Source organism: Bos mutus, chromosome 15, assembly GCF_027580195.1.
Source record: "Bos mutus isolate GX-2022 chromosome 15, NWIPB_WYAK_1.1, whole genome shotgun sequence".
Classification (NCBI taxonomy): Eukaryota; Metazoa; Chordata; class Mammalia; order Artiodactyla; family Bovidae; genus Bos; species Bos mutus.
Genome location: NC_091631.1, coordinates 35,049,292 through 35,063,753, shown reverse-complemented (window position 1 = coordinate 35,063,753; position 14,462 = coordinate 35,049,292). Strand labels below are relative to the sequence as shown.

Sequence of the window (14,462 nt, the reverse complement as noted above, 5' to 3'; positions counted from 1 at the left end):
AATTTAGGTTCCCTGTTGAGAGAAACCAAGTCTTATAGAAAAGAAAGAGATTAAATATGTATTAGTATATAGAAAGTCTGTTAGTGTGGCATAAATAAAATAATTGCTTATGTTGTTTCTAAATTGAATAATTATATTGGGGAAAAACACTTGGAAATTAAAAAAAAAAACATTCCTCTCAAACTGGCTACTGTCACACAAGTTAACTATTACAAATTTGGTAATTATTTCCAGGAACTTTTTTCCTTTGTATATTTTAATATAACTATTATAACATTGCAGATGAAAATTTAATGTCATTATTTTTCTTTGCATTTCATATAAAAACTTTGTTGTTTAGTTGCTAAGTCATGTTCAACTCTTTTGTGACACCGTGGACTGTAGCCCACAGGCTCCTCTCTCCATGGGATTTCCCAGACTGGGAAATTCATGTCTCTTACATTGACTTGTGGGTTCTTTACCACTGAGCAGACAGGGAAGCCCATAAAAAGTTTATTGCATTATAATTCCTCACATAGTGTTTGAGAGCTTCATAATAATGAGTCACTAGCCCCGTGGTGGCTCAGACAGTAAAGAATCTGCCTGTAGTGCAGGAGACCCAGCTTCGATCCCTGAGTTGGGAAGATCCCTTGAAGAAGTGAATGGCAACCCACTCCAGTATTCTTGTCTGGAGAATCCCATGGACAGAGTAGCCTGATGGGCTACAGTCCATGAGGTCACAAAGAGTCTGAGACATGAGTGAGTGACTAAGACTTCCACTTCCAGCCCTTAATTTAATCACCCACTGTTTTTGGACACATAACTGTTCTTAACTTTTAACTATAGGAACTATTGTAATCCCACATGTTGGATAAAGTAATAGTGAGGCTAAATATTGTAAAATATGACACATTCCTATTTATTTAAGGCATAATTCAAAAGTATATTCTGTGTTCTCCATTGAGTATCTCCATGATTTACAGTAATGAAAATATTAAATCAACATGTTAAACTATCTTCATTGTTTTGTTTACTTCTTGGCTGTAGTTTCACTAAAAAGCTTAGTACTGTCTCCATGTTTTGCCATTGTGTTGTGACAAAGGCAAAGTTCTTCTGTTTTGAGACAGTCCTGAGAAAGTAGAATTAATGATAAATTATTAAGAGAATAAACAGAAATCACTACAGTCCAATGTAACATTTGGAGCTGTATTAAAGACTCAATAAAAATATTAAAAGGTTATACTTATTAGAATGAGAAGTATAGAAATAATTTTAAAATGTTTCTGCAAGCAAGTATTATAAAATGAAATAAGTTAATCTGAGGTTTACTCTCGAGATTTGAAAACTTCACTTATGTACACTTTTCTTGCCATTAATTTCAGCTAAATGTAGTTAAATTCTGAAGATCTACAAATTCTTTTTACCTGCATTTTCTTTTAATTTTTCACATATAGTTAAAAACAAAAGAGAATTTTACCTACTATTCAACAATCATCAAAATCCATATGGATTTATTTTAATTATGAGGCATATGTTAATAGTATTGACATATTTGGGGCTTCTGAGGTGGATCATTGGTAAAGAATCCACCTGCCAATGCAGGAGATTTGGGAGACACAGGTTTGATGTCTGAGTCAGGAAGATCCCCTGGAGAAAGAAATGGCAACCCACTCCAGTATTCTTGCCTGGGGAATCTGACAGAGGAGCATGGAAGGCAACAGTCCATGGTATTGCAAAGGGTCAAACATGACTGAGCATGCATGCAGGCACACATTGACATATTTGTAATCATGTATATATTACATTTTGTAATTTGCATATTCACTTAGTTTTATCAATCAAGTATGAAGAAAGCTGAGTGCCAAAGAATTGATGCTTTTGAACTGTGGTGTTGGAGAAGACTCTTGAGAGTCCCTTGGACTGCAAGGAGATCCAACCAGTCCATTCTAAAGGAGACCAGTACTGGGTGTTCTTTGGAAGGACTGATGCTAAAGCTGAAACTCCAATACTTTGGCCACCTCATGCAAAGAGTTGACTCATTGGAAAAGACTCTGATGCTGGGAGGGATTGGGGGCAGGAGGAGAAGGGGACGACAGAGGATGAGATGGCTGGATGGCATCACCGACTTGATGGACATGGGTTTTGGTAAACTCTGGGAGTTGGTGATGGACAGGGAGGCTTGGTGTGCTGTGATTCATGGGGTCACAAAGAGTCGGACACGACTGAACAACTGAATTGAACTGATGTCCCAATTTCCTGAATAATCTTCATAATTGAAATGCTGGATAGAATATATGTTCAACTCAAGTGTGGTGTTCATGGAGCTTCATATTCTGTCTCTAATAACTTTTCAAAATGTGTGTCCTTATATCTTCCTTTCAACTTGTGCTTTAGAGTCATGAACATTAACATTTTCTATTCAGTGTTATTGGTTCTAATTTTTGTAAAGAGACAATATTCTGCTTAAAATATTTTAATTCTTAAAGCGTGAAACACTTAGAAAAAATGACAAATATCAATACAAATGTCTTCAAAATTCTTGAAAATTTCTTGCTTTAGAATAGAAGAGTATTTAGTATTTACATTGGTGGGTCTTAGTTCTTTGACAGAATCTCATCTGAGGACTGAGCCAAGCGCTGAGCACGTGTGCTCTTTGCCTTCTGATTCAAGCAGAGTTCAAGGAGACTAACTCTGCATTCACTGCGCACACAGTGTGAGCTTCAGTCTGTGCTGAGAACAGTCATGGATACTGGACATGAAAAACTCAGATCCTTCCAGTGTCCATCTGTTGTCACTTCCACATGACACTTAAATCTCTCTGTCATTTTTTTGTTTTTGTTTTTTATAAAATGCGAATAATTGTCCCCATAAAGCAACTTTGTTGTGAGATTAAAAGAAATGATATCCATCTGCAAAATCTTTAAAGGTGTTTGGCCAAACATTAGAGCTAAGTAACTATTTTCATTAAGTAAAAATGAAGAGTGGATAGATTTTCAATTATTTAAAATTTTTATGAGAAGCATAAATTTTCTTTCAACACATATCAGAAAATTTTTCACAAATCCAAAAGAGGTCAGGAAGCATGGTATCTGATGCCTTCTTAGTTCTGGACCATGTCATTCATAGTTATATGCATAATCTAGCAGCTGATTCTTGCCCTTTCCTTCCTCTCCACTGACTACGTACGGGTCTTTCTAGAGCTCTGTGGCATCCCATTTATGCTTCCCTAGTTGGCTCAGGGATTCTGACTCTTCCCAAAAGTTTCCCTCAATGAATGGGTTACGTTTGATAATGACCAGGGGGAATAGGGCTAAGAGCCTCATAAACCTGAATATCAAGTCATTTCTTTCTTATTTCTTTTTCATAGCTGCAGTTACACAAGCTTAGCAGTGGCTTTGACTGTAAAGACTCTCCACACTGCACTTGGGGTTCTAATGGGAAGTCTGCTTTGGGTGTCCAGATGACACCCAAAATTCTGCAGTGCAAATATATTTTTTTCTCTTAAAATTTTTTTTTAATTTGAGGATAGCTGCTTTACAATGTTGTGTTTCTGCCATACAACAGCATGAATCAGCAATAAGCATACATACGTCCCCTCCCTCTTGAACGTCCCTCCCACTCCCCATGCATTCCACTCCTCTAGGTGTCACAGAACACTGAGCGGAGCTCCCTGGGTTATGCAGCATCTTTCCACCAGCTTTCTGTTTTACATTTGGTAGTGTATATGTTTCAGTGCTACTCTCGTGATCTGTCCCACCCTCTTCTACTCTCAGCTGTGTCCGCACGTCTGTTCTCCATGTCCGTGTCTCTATTCCTTGCAGTGCAAATCTTGCTGAGGCCACAGTTTCCACAGGGGTCACAAAACAAAGTTGTTGAGTTTCTTTCATTTTTAATTTCTCATAGAACAAGTGAAAATTTAAATTATTTAAATAAAATCCATGATTACTGCACTCACCTTTTAGAGCCAGAATTGCTGATGCTGAATTCCAAAGAGAACTTGATGAAGCAGATGTTTTCCACTTACTTGTGTAGTAGTTGTGCACTGAATATCTGACAGTGTTAATTAACCATTGAATGCTCTCCTCCATTAAGGAACATGGTTACTTACATACATTCTGTGAGGATGAGTGCCTTTTTTGTGTGTTGGGAGAGAAAGGAAGGCTCTAATAGAATCCCCTAGGACTGTTGTTGCTTGTCCCTTTGAGATGAATTCCTGGAATTGTTCTCCAGAAATGACTCTTGGAGCCAGGTATCTCATTAAGGTGGCATAAGTGGAAGGTCCAGTTCCTAACAAAAGGTGTATCTCTGAGGATCCTGTTGGAAGCTTTGTTCAGAAACTTGGAGAAAAAAACCAAGTTTGAAATAGAAATTTGGTGGGAGATGGGGACCAGAGTCAATGCTATCAGGGCTCTAATTTCCTCTCTGTAGCAAAAAAGTTCCTTTAGTTGAGAACATCAGGTAGTGGGGAAAGTCCTGGAGTAATATGAGTATGCAAGAAGAAAGTAAGCAGAGCAAAGCACAGTCCACTATTACTCGGTGTATTTATAGTCCTTGGGCTGGTGCTGGTTGGCAAACTACTTATTGTCAGTCCAGGACCCAATAAGAACAGGAGTTGTGGGGAACCATTTATATTCTTTATAGAAATTTTAGAAAGTAATTTTAAGGGTGCTGGCTTCAGTAATTTTTTAATATGGGTTTATAATTTGTATTTTAGTTTTTTTTTTTCAATAGTCCTCATTTTACTGTTTTCCTAAAAAGTACTGACTCATGGATGCTTGGTAAAAATTGATCCTTTATTTAAATAGCTTAAGAAATACTAGGTATGGCTTTTGTATCCAGGAGTCCTGGGCTTCTTTGGTGCCTCAGATGATAAAGAATCCGCCTGCAATGCAGGAGACCTAGGTTTGATCCCTGGGTTGGGAAGATCCCCTGGAGGAGGGCATGGCAACCCTCTGCAGTATTATTGCCTGGAGAATCCCCATGGACAGAAGAGCCTGGCGGGCTACAGTCCATGGGGTCACAAGAAGTCCAACATGACTGAGCAACTGAGCGCACACAATCATGGGTTCAGTGTGAGGTGTATGAATTCTTTAAAATTGTTTTACTTCTTTGAGACTCAATTTTATGATTTGTAAAATGGGGTTAATAATTCATATTTTATAGTCTATTCATGAGATTTCAAAGGGATAGCACATAATTATCTGGAAAAGTTACCTGACGTTATTGATGTGTCTCAAATATGTGACAAATGGAATGAAGTGCCTAGAAGTATAGACTGTGATAGGTCACACTCGCCAGATTTGGGAGGAGTCCTGTTACCTTTTGCAAATTGTTCTATTTTATCCTCAATCCCAACTACTTCCTCCTTTGAGAGCCATGACATTCCAGCTATGGGACCTCCTGTCTGTTGTTGATCTCCCTGTTTTCCTCATCCCCTGAGGACTTTAACACCTTCGTGATCATTTTCTTTTCCATCTCTATCTTTGTCATGTGTGAAGGCAACTTCTAATCATTTGAATATTTCAACTGACAACTTGACTTCAAATTTCTTCTACTTTCTTGGTTTCAATTACTTTCATTTATCCATAGTCTCCTTATGAAGCCTATCATATTCTTATCCTAAATTTCACTACTTTTCATTTTTGTTCCATAAGTTCAATCTAAACATGTGAAATTACTGCGTTTAAGCTTAACCAAAGGTCACTAGAAATAAACGTATAGTCCAACAAAATTAAGTTTACCAAGTCAGTGTAGAAAGGGAGGACTCTTTTAAGTAACTACCACATGTCTCCTGACAGTTGACAGAAAGCACATGCCTTTTGAAAGATTTGGATTCTTAATGAAGGGAGAATGGCATTGAAACATGTATAATATCATATATGAAAGAAGTCGCCAGTCCAGGTTCGATGCACGATACTGGATGCTTGGGGCTGGTGCACTGGGACGACCCAGAGGGATGGTATGGGGAGGGAGGAGGGAGGAGGGTTCAGGATGGGGAACACATGTATATCTGTGGGGGATTCATTTTGATATATGGTAAAACCAATACAATATTGTAAAGTTTAAAAAAAAAAAGGATAACGAGGAGGGATTAAGTGCTGTGGGGTTCAGTTCTGAACAGGTTCCTGATTCTGTGGTGAGAGTAAGAGGAGGGACTAATTTGAAGTTGAATGCTGTCATGAAATGCTGGCAATTTAGCGATTGAGTGCCTCTTGCATTAGGTAGGAAGAGCATTTCAGGTTTGGGTATATTGTTGATTACTGAAAAATTAGATCATTATGACATTGTTAAAATCGCTGCATAAAAGTTGAAGAAACAATGTTTCCGACTAAATTTATTGCTAGATTATTCTATGTCCGTCCTCCGAACCTGAAGAAAGACATATTTGTTTTTCTTTTCTAGCCTTTTTCTTTTTCTCATTGTGTTTTTCTAGAAAATATTTACTTCTCATTATTTACTATATCTATTAATATAAACTGTTCATAATATCTGTCCATCTTAATATATATAGAATGTGTAATTATGCCCCCTTTTGCATGTGTTATTTAGATAGTTAAAAATTTTGGCTTTTCCTTGATAAATACTCCTACGGGTTTTTCAATGAATGAAACTGCAAATTTATGAGTCTGAATGAACTCCGGGAGTTGGTGATAGACAGGGAGGCCTGGCATGCTGCGATTCATGGGGTCGCAAAGAGTCGGACATGACTGAGCGACTGAACTGAACGGAACTGATGGAACATTTTTCTTTTTCTTTGATTTATATTTGTTCATTACTCATATATGCACATATATTTTTTGCCCATGCTGTGTGGCTTGTGGATCTTACTTCCACCACCAGAGGTTGAAACTGTGCTTCCTGTATTAGCAGCACAGGTCCTAACCACTGAACCGCCAGGGAATTCCATATGCTTTTTTCTTATTTATTGTTGTTCCTTTATAAGCTTCCTGAGATGAAGCTTATATTTTTGTTCTCAGTCTTCCTTGAGGTTGGTTTCCAACCCTTTATCTTGAGCTATGTTAAGTCACTTCAGTCGTGTCCGACTCTGTGTTGACCCCATAGATGGCAGCCCACCAGGCTCCCCCTTCCCTGGGATTCTCCAGGCAAGAACACTGGAGTGGGTTGCCACTGCCTTCTCCAATGCATGAAAGTGAGAAGTGAAAGTGAAGTCGCTCAGTCATGTCTGACTCTTAGTGACCCCATGGACTGCAGCCCACCAGGCTCCTCCATATTTCCTCTTCTCCAGCTTTTTTTTTTTTTTTTAATTTCTTAGCAGTTTTGAATGACGTCATGAATATTGTGAATGACAGGTTACAGATAGTCTGGATGGTGTTATAATCCTCTCAAACATATTCACTACATGAAAGTAGAACCTATACCTGTTTAGTCAGTGATGCATATTTGAGGATTTTCTGTTTTTTGGCAATTACGAGTAAAGCTTCTGAAATATCTCCATATAGGTCTCTGTGTGGACACGTGTTTTCATTTCTCTTTGACAAAATCTTAGGATTGTAATTGCTGGGTGTTATGGTTAGTGTATGTTTTTAAGATACTGCAAATTTATGGTTAGTGTATGTTTTTAAGATACTGCAAAACTTGTTTTTTTTTTTCAAAATGGCTATACCATTTCACATTCCTACCCGCTTTGTATTTCAGTTCTATTTACTCTGGGTCCTTAACAGGATTGCTATTGTCACTTAAAAACGATAAGCTATTCTAATATGTGCATAGCATTCTTTTATTTTAATTTACTTCCCTTTTGACTGTGTTAAGAATCAATTTCAAGTTCTTCTTAGCTCTACTTCTCTGCTGATGGTAAGTTTGTTTTCAATCTTGGCTATTGTGGAGTGGCCACAGGACTGGAAAAGGTCAGGTTTCATTGCAATCCCTAAGAAAGGCAATGCCAAAGAATGTTCCAACTACTGCACAATTGCACTCATCTCACATGCTAACAAACTAATGCTCAAAATTCTCCGAGTAAGGCTTCAACAGTACATGAACCATGAACTTCCAGATGTTCATGCTGGATTTAGAAAAGGCAGAGGAACCGGAGATCAAATTGCCAACAAGTGTTGGATCATCAAAAAAGTGAGAGAGTTCCAGAGAAACATCTACCTCTGCTTTATTGACTACGCCAAAGTCTTTGACTGTGTGGATCACAACAAACTGTGGAAAATTCTTAAAGAGATGGCAATATCAGACCACCTGACCTGTCTCCTGAGAAATCTGTATATAGGTCAAGAAGCAACAGTTAGAACAAGACATGGAACAATGGACTGGTCCAAATTGGGAAAGGAATACATTGAGACTGTATATTGTCATCCTGCTTATTTAACTCATATGCAGAGCATGTCATATGAAATGCCGGGCTGGATGAAGCATGAGCTGGAATCAAGATTGCCAGGAGAAATTCCAGTCCTGTGGCCACTCCACAAACACCCTTATGGCAGAAAGTGAACTTGATGAAAATGAAAGAGGAAATTTAAAAACTTGACTTAAAACTCAACCTTCAAAAAACTAAGATCTTGGCTTTTGGTCCCTACATTTCATGGCAAATAGATGGGGAAAGAATGGAAACAGTGAGAGATTTTATTTTTTGGGGCTCCAAAATCACTGCAGATGGTGACTGCAGTAATGAAATTAAAACATGCTTCCTTGGAAGAAAAGCTATGACCAACCTAGACAGCATATTAAAAAGCAGAGACATTACTTTGCCAACAAAGGTCCATCTAGACAAAGCTTTGATTTTTCCAGTAGTGATGTATGGATGTGTAAGTTGGACCATAAAGAAAGCTGAGGTTGAATAATTGATGCTTTTGAGCTGTAGTGTTGGAGAAGACTCTTGAGAGTCCCTTGAACTGTGAGGAGATCCAACCGGTCAATCCTAGAGGAAATCAGTCCTGAATATTCATTGGAAGGACTGGTGCTAAAGCTGAAGTTCCAATACTTTGGCCACCTGATGCGAAGAACTGACTCATTGGAAAAGACCCTGATGCTGGGAAAGTTTGAAGGCTGGAGGAGAAGGGGATGACAGAGGATGAGATGGTTGGATGGCATCACTGATTCGATGTACATTAGTTTGAGCAGGCTCCAGGAGATGGTGATGGACTGGGAAGCCTGGCATGATGCACTCCTTGGGGTCACAAAGAGTTGGACATAACTGAGCAACTGAACTGAATTAAATTTTATTCTTTTTTGGTCATTTGTTCTTGTGAAGGGTCCATAGCCACAAACCATGGGGTGAACTGTGACATAATATAAATAAACCATTGGTCTCTGCCCCCAGATCCTAACATAGAGCTTGAAACTCCTGTAATTTTCTGAATGACAATGGTGCTAGAAGCATCTTTTGTTCAAATATTTGTTCTTTAACCCTGGTTCCTGACACAGGGCTGCTAAACCCCTTTGAATTTCTGGGTGGGTGTCTTTTATTGGAATCCCCCTTGGTGGGATTCTGTATAGCTTCTGGATGAGGGCTGGTCATGGAACTTTACATCCATATCCATTTCTGCAGTGAGAATGGAGAAGCTGGAGATTGATTACATAGCCTCCATAAAATACTAAACTATCTGGTGGAAAGCTTTTAAGTTGGTGAACAGATCCACTTGCTGGAAGGGCTATATACTCCAACTTTTGGTGATGGAAGCTCCTGCCCTGGGGACCCTTTCAGACCCAGTGCATCATGTCTCTCCATCTGGCAGTTAAGTTTTAATTATCTTGATAAAGACATTATTATTCCTTTATAATATCTTTTATGATACACTGGAAAAATGTAAGCAAATGTGTTCAAGAGTTTTGTAAACCATCCCAGCAAATGATCAAAGCTGTAAGAGAGTTGTGGGACTCCCTGACTTTGTAGCCAAGTTGGACAGAAGTGTGGATACCGTGGAGACCCATTGCTTGCAGTTGGTGTCTGAAGGGAGGGAAGAGTTTTGGAACTGAGCCTTAAATCTCTGAAGTCTGACACTACCTCCAGGCAGTTAGAATTCACAACTGAATGGAAGAATAAAGCAGTAGGTTGGTATCTGGATATTTAGACTATATATTATTTTCCAATTGGTTGGTATGGAAGGCAAAAACACCACACATTTTTGTAAGGTGTGCTGTGAGTGGAGAATAATGGGTCCCATTGCCCATTATTTAATAATGTCATGTGTTTTTAATGATCTCTGTGGCCTTTAATATTTGTTTTATATAGATAATATATGCTGCTGCTGCTGCTAAGTCGCTTCAGTCGTGTCCAACTCTGTGCGACCCCATAGATGGTGGCCCACCAGGCTACCCCGTCCCTGGGATTCTCCAAGGAAGAACACTGGAGTGGGTTGCCATTTCCTTCTCCAATGCATGAAAGGGAAAAGTGAAAGTGAAGTCGCTCAGTCCTGTCTGACTCTTCTCAACCCCATGGTCTGCAGCCTACCAGGCTCCTCTGTCCAAGGGATTTTCCAGGCAAGAGTACTGGAGTGGGGTGCCATTGCCTTCTCCAAGATAATATATAGCAGTATATTATAAATATTTTCCATTTTGTTAATTTTTCAATTATGTTTTCCAAGCCTCACTTCTCTCACTCCATTATGCTGAGACAAGGACTTAGGATCTAAGTGTTGCTTTCAGATGCTTTAAAGAGTTGCCTCATATTTGCTTCTGTTGAGAGTTCCTATATTCCAGAAAAGTCTCTCCTCACCCTTTCCAGTGGTGATGTTTATAAGGGTGCATTATTATACAAGAAATAACATTAGTACAATCTTTGGCAATATTTCTAGTTTTTAATTAGATTATAATCTCTCTATAAATCTAGACTATGGAACTATGATTGTTGTTTACATATTAATTGCAATGCTTAGAAGTAAAGATACCCTTTAAAATTCCTATATATAAGGAAGACTACATTGTGCAAAATGGAAGTATTTGCTTTTAATGTGTTTAAATAGGGATGGACTTCCAGTCATATCATGTGATTGTGGGGTCCAGACCTTATTTTGTATAGGTAGCTAGAGATCAATACAGTCTTTACATTCTTCTCCTTGTTTTGTAGTCCTCACAACCTAGATCTTCTTGGGGGTAGAGCTTGTTCAGAAGCAAAGGAACAGGTTAGGCTTGCTGATCCTGCTCAGATCTTTTAGATCAATAACAGTGCTGAAGTCTTTGGACTGATTGTGGCTTGTAGAGTAGGTCAAGGGCATGGAATCAGAGGACTTGATGCTGTTAGACTTAGAACAGTTGAGTTCATATCTCTCCAGCTAGAAACTATTGGTACTTTCTAGCACTCGATATTCTCATCTGTAAATTGAGGTAAATTTATAACAGTGGCATCATGGGATTACTATGAAAATTAAATGGAGAAGCACAGTGGTTTTGTAACCAGGTTTTCTGGATTCAGACAGTGGTCCCACAACTTCTTAGCTGCATGATTTTGAGCAATCTATGTGATGTCTCTGTGCCCCAGATGATTCATTTGTAAAATAGAAATAATAGTACTGCTTCATAGGATTTTTATGAGAAGTCAACCAGTTAGTATCCCAGTGTGCTTAAAATAGGGCCTGGCACATTGTAAGTACAAATTTTTGTTTGAGAGACAAAGAAAAATCCAAGGTAGCTACAGGTGTTAATACATAATAGTAATAACTATTACTATCATTTTACTGATTTTAACGTGTCTCCCAGTTGGTTTATAAGTATATAAAATTGAGAGTTAGAAGTGATAATGTTTTCCATACAACCATTATGAAAAACAGTACAGAGGTTCCTCTGAAAACCTCCTCAGTATGGAGGTTGCCATATGATGCAGTTGGAGAAGGAAATGGCAACCCACTCCAGTGTTCTTGCCTGGAGAATCCCAGGGACGGGGGAGCCTGGTGGGCTGCCATCTATGGGGTCTCGCAGAGTCGGACACGACTGAAGTGACTTAGCAGCAGTAGCAGCAGCATGTGATACAGCAACCCCACTCCTGGGAATATACCCAGACAAAACTATAATTCAATAAAATAATGCACCCCTATGTTCATAGCAGCACTATTTACAATAGCCAAGACAACAATGTAAATGTCCATTGACAGATGAATAGATAATGATGTAGTATATATACCAAATATATCAGTTATATGTGGAATCTAAAATATGACATAAATGAATGTATTTATGAAACAAAAATAGACTCACAGGCATAGAGAACAGACGTGTGCTAGCCAAGGGGATGGGGAGTGGGAGAGGGAAGGATTTGGAGTTTGGGATTAGCAAGCAGATGCAAACTAGTGAAAATAGGACCACAAGGTCCTACTGTATAGCCCAGGGAACTATATTCAATATCCTGTGATAAACCATAATGGAAAAGAATATGAGAAAGAATATATATACATATCTGTGAGTCTCTCTGCTGCACATCAGAAATTAACATATTATAAATCAACTATGCTTCAATAAAATTTTAAAGAAGAGGTATTGTGTTTTCAGGGGATGGCAATGGCACCCCATTCCAGTACTCTTGCCTGGAAAATCCCATGGACGGAGGAGCCTGGTGGGCTGCAGTCCATGGGGTCGCGAAGAGTCGGATATGACTGAGCGACTTCACTTTCACTTTTCACTTTCATGCATTGGAGAAGGAAATAGCAACCCACTCCAGTGTTCTTGCCTGGAGAATCCCAGGGATGGTGGAGCCTGGTGGGCTGCCGTCTGTGGGGTCACACAGAGTCAGACACGACTGAAGCAACTTAGCAGCAGCAGCAGTAGCAGCAGCAGCATTGTGTTTTCAATTTAAGCAATTGGTATGCTACCGGTAAACAAAAATTTATAGGTCATCTGAAATGTTAAGAATAGATCCTAAGAATATATTCTGACACTTGCTTTCTCAGGGCCTCCTTTACATCTCTGTTCCTCAGACTGTAGATGAGAGGGTTCAACATAGGTATCAACACTGTGTAGAACAGAGACAGCACTTTGTTCTGCTCAGTTGATTAGCTGGATTTAGGCATCACATAAATGAAGGTAATCGTTCCATAGTAGAGAGTGACTGCAGTGAGGTGAGAGGTGCAGGTGGAGAAGGCCTTGTGTCTCCCTTCAGTGGAGCGCATCTTCAGGATGGTGTTGAGAATGCAGATGTAAGAGAGAGCTATGACGGACACTGTGACCACAATGATGGAGCCAGAAGAGATGGAAGGGATAATTTCAATGATGGAGACATCTGAGCAGGAAAGTTTCAACAGAGGGGAGAAGTCACAGAAAAAGTGGTCTACCTGATTTGGCCCACAGAAAGACAGAGTCAGTAAGCAACTACCAAATGTCCAAGCATTCACACACCCACCCAGATAGCAAGCCCCAACCAAGACGACACAGACTCTGGGGGACATATGGGTGGAATAGAGCAGGGGCAAGCAGATGGCCACATAGCGGTCATAGGCCATGGCAGCCAGCAGGAAGCAATCAGTTGTCCCAAATGTGACCCCAGAACAGAGCTGGGCTTCACAGCCAGCAACTGGGAGGGCCAATCTATGTTTCAGAAGTCCTATAATCATCATAGGTGTGATGGATGTGGAAAACCCCATGTCTACAAAAGCCAAATGACTGAGGAAGAAGTACATGGGAGTATGAAGGTGGGAACAGCTTCTTATTAAAATGATTATGCTAATATTGCCTATTAAGGTGATGACATAAATGCCTACAAACACCACAAAGAAGATGACACAAAGTGTAGGATCCTCCGTTAACCCCAAAAGGATGAAATCTGTCACACTGGTGTGGTTTCCAGCCTCCATGTCCTCTGGGAATTGTTCCTGTTGAAGGAAATGTGAATGTTCACTTGTTTTTTGTTTTTTTGTTTTTTGATGGAAAAGTTGTTCAGTAACTATGTTTGATAATTCCAGATTGAGAAATAATGTTGAAATGCTAAAGATAATTTCCCCTACTTTACTACTGGTGATTCTACCAATGAGAAATTACAAATAAAGATATATCAAAGCTGCACATGCTCGTCTCTCCCACACAAGCCCTCAGAATTGAATTTTATTCTTCTGTGTTAACACTATTATTTGATAAAAAGGCTTGTTTTCCTTTTGTTTTAGGAGCTAAGATGGTAAACAACTGCTCATACTACTTAGATTTCCTTCTGCAAATAGGAAACAATAAAGGAATGAAGGAAAGGAGAAACAAGAAAGGAGAGAAAGGAAGGAAAGAAGGAAAGCTAGGTTAAAAATCAGTAAAATTATCAATATTACCAATTCTTTGCATTAAATTTATAAGGCAGTGAATTATCACAATGTCATAATGACCGTGTTATGTCTGAAGGACAGAAAGAGTCTACCTGCCGTAGTTTCATGCAGGAGACACAAAACTCCTGGATCAGAGACAAAAACTTTTACCCACAGCATAGCTGGCAGCCACTTTCTATTCCCAACAGTTACTCGTGTTTTTGAAGTCCTATGGGACTCAGGGAGATGTAGGCCAAGGTGGATGCTATGCACGTAGTACTTTGGCTTCACAGCGTAAAAACCTGT

General features: G+C 39.2%; 1 protein-coding gene across 1 annotated transcript; it reads right to left on the bottom strand.

Moving 5' to 3' along the window:
* Positions 1-12,779: 12,779 nt before the first annotated feature.
* Positions 12,780-13,724, bottom strand: LOC102264910 (olfactory receptor 5P1-like). The gene is given in 1 exon segment (XM_070383193.1): positions 12,780-13,724. A coding segment is annotated over 1 exon segment (945 nt).
* Positions 13,725-14,462: the final 738 nt, after the last annotated feature.